General features: G+C 34.4%; 1 protein-coding gene across 1 annotated transcript; it reads left to right on the forward strand.

The window, feature by feature from the left end:
- The first annotated feature begins 269 nt into the window (after positions 1-269).
- Positions 270-7965, forward strand: Smp_104720 (putative nad dependent epimerase/dehydratase). The gene is made up of 7 exons (XM_018788469.1): positions 270-300; positions 1510-1881; positions 4085-4287; positions 4763-4896; positions 5544-5752; positions 6470-6569; positions 7724-7965. The coding sequence occupies exons 2-7, from the start codon at positions 1627-1629 to the stop codon at positions 7777-7779; spliced, it is 957 nt and encodes a 318-aa protein (XP_018654008.1). The 5' UTR covers positions 270-300; positions 1510-1626; the 3' UTR covers positions 7780-7965.
- The last annotated feature ends 3403 nt before the right edge of the window (positions 7966-11368 follow it).

Raw genomic sequence — 11368 nt, forward strand, 5'->3', positions numbered from 1 at the left:
TTCCTCTATTATCGTTAATGTACCTAGGTTCTTGCCTGGAGGTTTTGGTGATCCACTGCTACTAGACATGGAAGCTTGTTAAGCGAAAGCTTCTTCTATTCCGTCCTCAACCATTTGAACCATTCATGCATAGAGTAAGTTTTTGGTTTATAATCATTACAAAACACTGAAATAGTGAAAAAACATCAGAAACAAGCTCAAAGAAATTAGTTGGCTAATATTAGCTTGTCACACGGATATTAGATATTGGAAAGGTCATTTACAGAGTCACTCAAGGTCTCGTGGAGGCTATGGTTTTCTGTCAGTCCCGTAGATATGATAAACCATGACTTTGTCCGGTAACATTGGAACTTAGTCACGAGTTCACATGCGAATCCGACTTAACAGTCTTTAGTAAATACACCGATAATAAACTAAGTAGACCAAATACTGAGATATCGGTATCTTCGACAAGTTAGCGTTTATTTGTGTGTAAAGTAGGTTATTTGGTGGGAATTCCAAGACATTTTTTTCTCTCTAAAAAGGCATGTGGGGGAATTTTTCACTATGTTCTTGTGGCAGGCGGCGAAAGAGACTTACCGGAACGTTCCCTACTATCATTCCCCTTCTCGTCCTAAGGAATGTTCCAGTTATTACCCCTGTGTTCGTCTTAATTCTCTTTTTTGTTTGCTTGTGCTCACATTATTCTTCAGTACAGAAGGCATACTGAACGTCGAGAGAGTTGTACAATCGGTGTAAGTTTTGAGAAAAAAGTAGTCATATTTGGGGAAGATAAGTGTTAATTTCGAGACATTCCTCCTCAGTGGGAAAATTTCAGGGAAAATGCGTATTATTTACTACGGTCTGGAAAAAAAGGTGACATTCTGATGCACTGCCGTCTGTATTCACACCGACTTTTAGGAATTTTTCCCAAAATTTCCCCGAAGTTCCCTTTTTAGTTTGCTTGAGATTACTTGAATTTTCGCAGCTGTATGATTATATAAACATCACTGAGTTCTATCCGTGACCTGAAACCGCTTTCTAACATCAAGAAACCGACCCAAAGAAACTAGTTGGCTCGTACTAGCTCGTCGCAAACATGGGTATTGTTGCATTATCAAAACACCGTCCGGTGGTGATTTGACTAACTTATTCTGTTTAATTTGTATTGTAGTTTTGCTGATCGATTCATTTGAGCTCTTAGGAAACAAGTGACATGTGTATCAAAAAGCTTTCACTTGGACTTGATTGAACCAAGTAGCTTTCTCTATGCTTTTCAGCTGACAGGTCTTGTGAATACCCGAGGACACAAATAAGTTCTTGTTTACTTGTCTAGGATTATGTAGTGAACAACTACAATTTTTTCGCTGTAAAAGAGAGGTTTTGCTCGTCAAATCTCGTGAAAGTGTAGTGTGTTTTGGAATTGGATTTCCAGTTTTATTTAACTGATGTTATTTGCATTGCGAATTGAGTTTATCCAAAACGTTTTTTGTCATTTAATTAGCCTGAATTTATCTTTTTTCCTTTCAGAGGGCCTATATATCCAGCAGAATACTTACCAAAGCTGACCTATCCAAGTTCTAGATACTATTAAATTGCCGGCTTACAACACATCTGGTCTCATCTATAACACTATAAACTTAAAATATGGAAACCACTGTATTAGTTACAGGGGGTTCTGGCTTAGTGGGAAATGGTATCCGACTAGCTCTAGAGAACATTAACGGTCCCCTCAAACGAAATAACGAAAAGTGGATATTTTTGTCTTCTAAAGACGTTAATCTGACGGATAGTAATGCTACCCGGGCATATTTTGAGCGCATACGCCCAACCTATGTAATCCACTTAGCTGCCAAAGTCGGCGGTTTGTTTGCCAATATGTCTGACAATCTTGAATTCTTTGTAAGTTAAAATAAATTTACTTATTCGTAATATTGGTAAAAGTACTGTAGTGAACAATTTTAAAGCACTGATTAGTTGTCCTTGATTTACTACATAAATATAACATCTCGAATCTTGATTTAGAAGGAAATGATAGTAGTGTTTCAAATGAAGAAATATAGTTCTCTGTAGATACATTTAAGCGAACTTCAGATTTATCAAAGTATTAGGTATTAGAGATCCGACAGCTGGCGATGCTGTTTCGAAAAAAGGTGAGACAATTAACTTTCGACCCAGGGGATTGAAACGATTGGCAGAACACGTTGAAGAGAAGTTCAACTAGTCTAGTTTTAGCAGTTGGATTGACCTCGAAATTAGCTAAATTTTAGTAACCGGATGTAATTCCATCTACCTAATCGTCGCTGTTTGTCCCAGCTTACAAGAAAAAACAAAAATCTTGCGACATCCACGAAAAAATCGGCATGATCAACAGTGTCTCAAATGATAGCCTCGTCAGTCATCCGACGCCTAACTAGGGTTCGTGGAGGGATAACGTGGGTAAACCAGGCTAGTTTCAGACTTGGATGTTTTTGTGTACACCTGGCATTCCCGGTTCATCTGGCTTTCAACATAGACGTACCTACCGAATCCCAACTAAAGTTGTATTTCTTGACCTTAAGTCAGTGTTTGACTCAATATATCGACGAGTTTTATGGCCGCATTTGCCATTAAAGGTATACCAAAGGAGTACATTTACATCATAAAGGCTCTCTACTTAGACACTATTTTTCGAGTCAGAGCTGATGGCGAACTGTCATCAGAACTGATGACATCGATTAGGGTTTACCAGGATTATCCACTTTCTCCATATTTATCTTTGTCATAGACATTCTTTTGTGGACAGCACCCTCATCTGACTTCACAGGAATTGCTTTACCAGGAGATTTAAATGTTGACTTACATTACGCAGGTGGTATGGTACCTGGTTTGTGAAGTCACTGCTAAAGTAGTCTTCTGGAAGTCTCAACCTGCAATGCAAGCATTTTCGGGGTTTGTTTTTTCTTTCATTAGACACAGAATGTTGCCTCAAAACTGATATGCATCAACTCCTCAACTATGGATATGGGATAAATTAGTTCAGTGCGTCGACCATTTCACTTATGTTGGGAATCTCACCAGATCTGATGGGTTCGTTCCCGGAAGATTCAGAGATTTCTATTGGTTTTTGCCAACGCACGTCACTCGTAGCGTAGGCAAGATGTCTACTTACCACCCAAAAGATAAGTATACTTAGCAACAGTTCTCTCTGTTTTACTTTATGGTTCTGAGACATGGTCGCTAAAAACAAAAGATAATCGTTGGTTGCCAGTATTTGAATATGGAAACCTTCAGCACTACTCATGTACGTTGAGACCGCCGAGTAAGCAATGCTGAGGTTAGGCCTAGGGTACTAGTTGAAGTTAGTAAGTCGCCTAATGGGGTAGTGGATATCGACTGAGGTGACTAGGATATGAATTACGTATGCACAACCACCTCCGACCTCTACCCACGTTGTCTAGTATAGTAGTAGGTCAAAATAAAGTTGGAGGCGGCCAAACTAATACATGACTACAGTTCATGAAGTCATTGGCTGTTGGATTGAGACATGTAGGTTAGTGTAAACTACCTGGTTGGGATCCGCGGGACTATTTCAGCTCAAGTTCTCGTACCTATCAACAACACAGTTGTGTAGGCTTGTCACAATGACGTACTACGTACATTTGGTGGAGTTTGATAAATTAAATCTTTTGAACATAAAGTTAGGGACTTAGACACATAACGTATATTAATTAGCCATAAAAAGTAGAGAGCTACTCTACTTATCAGTGAACTAAACTTTTAAGGCTTGGTATACTCGCTGATATTATATATATATATTTCAAACTATTCATTCATGGAAAGTAAGAGTGTTAACCTACATGGCTTTTAACTGAAAATTACCGGTAGCCTTGACTCAGTCAACTATTTGTAAACAGTATTTATTTTAAAGTATAATCACCAATTACTAAGCATGGCATTTCCCCGCGTCTCTCTCCATCTGTAAAAAACTGTTATCTCTGGCTTTCCAGAACATTTATTTATAACGGCAAGTTTCTACAAGTTGTAAAAATCTTCATGCCACATACAACTCTCTTATCCTGTTTATATATTTGTTTTGAACAATCCCTTACTACTTTCTATTTAGCGCCAAAACATGCATATTAATGACAATGTATTGTCAAGCAGTCATGCAGTTGGTGTTAAGAAGGTTATTTCGTGTCTTTCAACGTGTATATTTCCTGATCGTACAACTTATCCAATCGACGAAACTATGGTACACAATGGACCTCCACATGATTCTAATTACGGATATTCTTATGCTAAACGCATGATTGATGTAATGAATAGGTAAACCCACCTTTCTCTTTTAGTATTTCGAAGGCACGGTATTTAGCTAAAGTTATCTTGTTTTATGTTATCAACCACCTTTTATTGAAGTTATTTAGATATTGAACGGACTATTCCAAGAATGTTTAGTGACTTTTACGTGTTAATGAAAAGTCATATCAGTTGTTAGTTTTCAATAATCGGTTGTTAGACAACTTTATAATGGCTTATAAACTCAAACGAAGTGCCAAATGGTATATAAATTAAGTCTGGCAATCAAGTTTTAATTTCATTAGCTGGTGTATTATCTTCAAGACTCATGTCCTTATATTTGAAATAAATTTTAGTGTTCGTATTTCGTCTCTTTTTACTGGGAAAAGAAACTTATTTTTATGACTAGTGCTATTAGATTTTTCGGTATTGGTTCTTCCATACATGTGTTCAGTTGTCTAAATTGTTGTCATAGTTTTTCCTTTCTGTTTTCTCATCATTTCAGAGGGTATAGCGAGACTTTCGATGTTCTTTATACGTCTATTATACCTACCAATGTATTTGGTCCATTTGATAACTTCGATATTAATCAAGGACATGTTCTTCCTGGTCTTATCCATAAAGCATACTTGGCTAAAAGTAATGTATCTAGTTATGCTTAACTGCCTTTAAACCTAATTTACTGTTTTTTCAGACAGACTTTTCGTTTGTTCACTCTTAAAGTCACCAACGTTGATTGGTTGCTGAAAAATTATTCGCTTTAAAGATATTTAAGCTAATTGATCTGCTTAATTCATGCGCAAAATTATTTTTAAATGTTTAATAACATAGAGGAGATTTCGTAAAATATTGATCGATGAACACTTAATTTAACCAAAGAAAAAATTCTGCCGAAAGTTAATAAAGGGGTCTGAAATTCAAAGTGTCATAATACAAAATGTTTTGAGTAAATAGTCTAAAACATAACTCTGATTCATCATGTGCAGTATGGTTAATGTTTAGTTTCGTATTGTAATTAGTCTTCAGGGACAGCACTAATGTTTCTGCACCTCTAATATACGACGTTATAGCAAAAAGATGCTTTAGAAGTTTGTGTTCCCAACATCATTTTAATTGATCTCCTCATGGTTCGTTTGTCACTGGACTCATTCTCCTTACGTTATGCTGATCTATTTAAGCACTTGTTAATTGTTGTTAGATTTGTTGGAATGCATATACTAGTTTTCATTACATATACTGAGTACGTAAGCTTTTATTATCCTAAAATGGTATATCTACATGTTTAGAGAATGGCGAACCTTTAACTGTTTGGGGTTCTGGTAAGCCATTGCGTCAGTTTATTTATTCTGTTGATTTGGGTCATCTCATCATATGGACTTTACGGGAGTACAACGATTCTTCTCCAATTATACTTTCTGTACCCGAAAGTGATGAAATTTCGATCCGTCAAGCTGCTGAAGTAGTAGCCAAGGCAATGGATTGTCCTGAACTCGTTGTATCCTTTTCAAATTTTCGTTTAATATATTCTTCATTTGTAAGTCAACGTATTAGCTCGGTAAATTTTTTCATGTCACCATTCTGTTGACTTAATAAACAGCGTTTCTTTTGGTAGATTTGTCAGCTGTCTACGTGTTACATGAAGTACAGAGGTAACTCCATAAAAAACATCTTTACAAATGATGGTTCTAACCGTTTACAAATAGAGTCTCTTCTGTTTCCACGGTTACTCATTCAGGTCAAAATGAATTAGAATTATAATTTGACTTGTCTCCTAAATTTTTAGAAAGTATCATCTTTTGTTCTATGACTTTTCGGGAGCTATTACTAGTTCACATGGTCTCAGAAACGTAGTATTTTTTTGCATCATCAATCCTATTTCAAGTTGTCTTAACCCTCATAATTAATACCATATGTTTCATAAAATGTTACATTTTTCTAACCATAATCGTCTAATATTTACAGTAGTACATATATCCTATTTCTAAGACTTATACATAGATCATGACATGAATGATACAATCGATATTATGAACAGACTATAGTATTTTTATCGAGTAATAACTTCATTTTGCAAATGAAATGTTTCGATTTCCCAAACCTTTTAGAAGAATATTTGTAGATGAGTAAAATGAACGCTGTCAATTTTGCTTGATTTCTTATCCTTGTGCACCTATGACAATTTAAAACCTCTTGACGAAAATCTAATATCAAGTTTGACACAACTAAAGCGGATGGTCAGTTTAAGAAAACTGCTAATGCATCCAAACTTCGCCAACTTTATCCTGATTTTAAATTCACTCCTTTTGAACAGGGTGAGTTAAACCTTTACACACATATATACTGTTCGTTGAATATTTGCCATGAATCCGTTTGTTTTATCAAGTAAAAATTTATTAAAAGTTATGCTGTCATCTAGTATATATATATATGTTTTATACTCAGTCATGAGATGTTCCGATAGGCCATTCATCTGTAAGGGCTTGCACCATTTTTTGTAGAATGAGGACATGTCGGAATCGCTATAACATCAAGTCTAAACTGTAGTTTTTGTTATCTAAGTTCGTATTATCTTACATTTCTTGAGGTTGTTTACTAGAGCTTGCTCCTCATCAAGTATTCATTTAGATACGGTTTTTATGCAATGTTTTTACCATTGTTCAAATCTTTGACACTAGCCGTCTATATTTATTTTGAAAGGGCTTCTAAACTAATGTTTGCAAATGCCATGTGAATCTATAAATACTTCTAAATAACTAATTTACCTTAGTCGTTTTCTAGTTAAGCGAGTTGTGGTATCAATATGAACCGAAATAAACACTAATATGACCACAAACTGTGTTTACACTATTAGATGACTCTGTCACTTTATTCAATACTTAGTAATCATCTATAAAATATCCAAAAGCTGTGACAAATCGAATTACTAAATTCTCTTTGTTTTTACTTGATAATTCTACTGTGCGCTATGTAATAATGTAAATAGTATCATTATAATCTTTTTCACCAAAAAAGTATAAAAACAAACAGATAATTGACCCATGATTAGCCTAATAATAAACATAGTTAATGGTCGATATTCTAATACACACTCAATTTTCTATTATATCATTTTTAATTGCCGTCAACAGTTTATCGATTTTTCCCATGGACTAACGTATTTGTTCATAGGTAGATTGAAATACTCTAGAAAAACATTTTTTAAGGCAACTTAATGGCCAGATACGAATTCCAGTTTACGTCTTTGACCAACGTTTACTGTGTAAAGAAGTGGTATTACTAGCCGGCTACCTAAACCTAAATGTAGGTGGAATGAGTTTTCACCTGCAATCCAATCAATCAATAAGTACTTTAACAATTCAACCATCTTCCTATATTATTCACTTAAACCTACAAAATATAGGATACTCTAAATAGATCTTGTTTATTTCAGTTATTTTTTCAACTATTGTTCTTGTGTATTTTTCAGCTATTGAATATACTTGCAAATGGTTCCGTGAAAATTATGACACTATTCGGTGCTAGTTGTGTCTAGAATTATCTGTGGATAATCACTAATATGATTAGTTATTTTCAATGTATTTTTTTACTGTTTCACTATAATCTGGTTAGCTATGTAAAAAATAGTTTGATTTTGATTTTAATTTTTCTAATAACTCAATCCGGATAATATGTTCTAAGTATTCAGTTAAAATAAATAATCATTCGCACAATTTCGGATGGACTTTTTTGCATAATATGATCAAGCTAAATCAGTTTGCATGGCTACGTAGTGTTATTCTTCATGAAGCAATCCATGACATTTGTGACCTAATATGTGTCTAATGCTACAATTTTGCTAAAACTTCAACATAATCAACATGCGACGTTTGTTCATGAAGTTGGCGACGGCACTGTTAACAGGTTGATAAAGTTTCCAAGAGATTTACTACCTTCCAGCTCTCTTAAACTGTTTAGTACTTTTATGGTACTTCACAATAAATTATCTCAAGGGTCAACGTGATCCAAGCTAGTAGATTACTTTCCATAGCTGAATTGATAACTGCTACATAAAAAAGTAATAACGTTATCAAAATATCTTCCCGTAATATTGTTTATAACAAGTAACACTATCTATGCAAGGAACAGTCAAACATTCGGACTATTGTTATGACACCTTATAACTATATTATTATTATTGGCAGCAGACTTGGACATTGTTTTTAAATAGACAACCATAGAATAATTGTATGCAAAGTAGTAACTGGACATGCTCATCTGAAAGAACTAAAAACATAAGACGATGACTCAAACCAATAAGTGACTTGACAGAGTTGCAAGTTAGCACAATCGTGATTAAAATAATAAAATCCGCTCGTATTAATGTCACTTCGTCTATAATATGCGATGTTTTTGCGTTTGCAATAATTCGATATGATCGTTCTAGATATGGTTGCATCGCTAGTATTATTTCTGCTCTCGTGTATTTTGATCATGTCTCAATCAAAATATTACAAAATACTATCTATATGATTTCTACATATTTATTTCGTTCACTTGACAATGTTATATATGCGTTATCCAAATAAGAATTCGATGTGAACTGTTTGGAGATTTTTGTACTAGGTTATTGATCATATCTATTGTGTGAGTATTTCTGATACTACCAGGCTATTCGAACCTTAGTAGGCTGAGGGGAATGTAAATGAATGCAGTAAATGGTCAATTCAATTTATATTCGGTTAGATGCTTATTCATTATTTTATACAGACGTTAAATTCAGCTAAACGAATAGTGTACAGTGAAAAATAAATAACTTTTAATCTACTCGTATTTAGAGTTGTAATAGAAGTTTGAGTGTAACATAAGTGCTTGAAAATTGGAAAACATAAATTATCAATTTGGGGATTGGACCATTCTGTAAATAATTTGATAAATCCAAGATGTCGAAAAATTCCACTTGCCTACAAATCACTTAATATTCAATAGAAAACAACACTCAGCAACCCAGGGGTGATACTTAGTTGTTGTGCTGTTATCAGATTATAACTTAAAACAATTTCATTGAAGGCCAAAAACTTTCAATGTTCGATCTAGCTTTAGTTACAATATTTCGACCAGGTCGGTAGGAAGTTTAGAGACAAAATCGATTTTAGCTGTAGGATTAAGTAGCCAGTATTGTGATTGGCCTTTTAAGGGTGCCAACAGACTTCTGTTTCCTCAATAAGCTCGGCACTTAGCTGTTGTCCGTTTAGTCGTAGCAGGTTAAATGTTACCCAGAGGAAGTTTTCATCTACTAGTGTGGAAATTCTAGAGCAAACATTTTAAAAACACACGGAGACACGTTTCCACAAAATGAAGATTAATGTCGAAAGTTATGCAACAACTACTCTGAAAGTGAGTAGATTCATAGAGTAAGGTGAATAAAGTCTAAAATATGGCACAATAATGAAGTTTAATTGAGAGCATAAAATATGATGTTACGTGGCTAATTAATTGAAACTGTAGTCATATCTCACTAGTAAGTATAGGAAAATAGGAACGAAGGGCTTGGAATATACTATCGAGAAAAACCCAGTCCTTTTACTGCTTAGCTCAACAGATAAAATACCTGGCAAGGTTAGTTTTACACTAAATGCTACTTAGCGAAGGACGTACTCAGCTGCTAAACTAGTCTTCCTGTAACAAACGGATCGCCCATTGAAACAGACAAAAGTGGACGAGTCCCTACCTTATGTTACTTCCAGTCGCGTTTACCAGTTTACATTTGCATACTGGAGCGCATGCGTTAGAAAAACAAGGGGTAAGGTTCTTGCTCGCATTTGACAATAAATGTAGGTAAAATATCGTGTTTTCAACAGTTTGTCCATCATTTGCTTGATAGTAGACATGACGTTGATACTTCAAAACAAGTATACAGCATCGAATTTACTACATTTCACCGAAGTCATTGTTATTAAGAGATATCCAAAAGGATGAAGATGTAAGTCTCGTTCCAAAAATATTGGGGTTCTAGTACTTGTAATGCAGTTCCAATAAATAGTCAAAATGTGGAGTTAGTAACTCTTTACGTTTCCATACAATATCAAATAACTTGTTTTTCCAAGGTTAATTTCTACCAACTGACTTGAGTGATGAAAAAATGAGTATTGACACTCATTATACACTATATGGTTGACCAACAAATACTCATATAATTTCAATAAATTATTCAGAAAAGTTATCTTTGAACAGATTACATTAAATTATCTTACACAGTTCGACTTTATCTAAACTTTAACCTAAATTTCTGTATGATTCTTATTTCATTTCAACCACTTTAAGCTCAACGAAATTATGTGTGTTCATTTTGAGGGAACAGAATTCATTTTCTTAAAATCTGCGAACTGAAACAACTTGTATTATGCATATACACAATGACTCGAGCTTACAACCCCAATATATGTTCAAAGGAGATGCGTAACACTCCTGTCCATTTTTTGGGCTGATAGAGTTAATAGGTCATATTGATTCCTCACATATTTTTCTTGTTATCTCCCGCCTTTTTTTGAATCTCCATTTCTTAGAATGATTATTTGCACACATCTTAACAACTATTTATATTGTTCAATAGCTCATTAATTATATATAGCATTTATGTATTTAGGCATGTAGCAAATAGGAGCATGATATTTAGTTTGAAAATATTCTTGGACCAATGATAGTGTTTGAACTTAATGGCTGTTTTATTTCATTAGATTAGGAAACATAACTACTTGCCAGTATACCATTACTAGGCGTTTTCTGAACAGTAATGAAACAGGAGCCGCTTAAATTTACTTGATTTTTGAGTTGTTTGTTTAAATATCATTAACACTTTAGCAGTGTGTTGATGAGACAAAAATGAGTGAAGAACTATTGGTTCCTATGAGACCGTTTTCATTTATGACATGTTATTTGACAATTCATATTTTTTTGAGCCGTCGATAATTACTTGAAAAAATTTCCAAAAGGCAGTAGAGTATTTGGCATGTTTTTATCAGTCAACATTCTATAGTAACTTTCGGGAGAATTCTAGAAAACAATGGATCAAATTTTCACTATTTTGACTGCGCAGATAGCTATTTTCCCAACAACTTTAACATGATTTCCAAAA

The sequence above is a fragment of the Schistosoma mansoni genome, chromosome W, assembly GCF_000237925.1.
Source record: "Schistosoma mansoni strain Puerto Rico chromosome W, complete genome".
NCBI classification, from domain to species: Eukaryota; Metazoa; Platyhelminthes; class Trematoda; order Strigeidida; family Schistosomatidae; genus Schistosoma; species Schistosoma mansoni.

Excerpts from the sequence above, each read along its gene's own strand:
- Smp_104720 (XM_018788469.1), top strand. The coding sequence starts at position 1,627 with ATGGAAACCACTGTATTAGTTACAGGGGGTTCTGGCTTAGTGGGAAAT. Across the intron at positions 4,288-4,762 it reads ATGATTGATGTAATGAATAG|AGGGTATAGCGAGACTTTCG; the intron begins GTAAACCCACCT and ends TCATCATTTCAG. Across the intron at positions 6,570-7,723 it reads ATTCACTCCTTTTGAACAGG|CTATTGAATATACTTGCAAA; the intron begins GTGAGTTAAACC and ends TGTATTTTTCAG.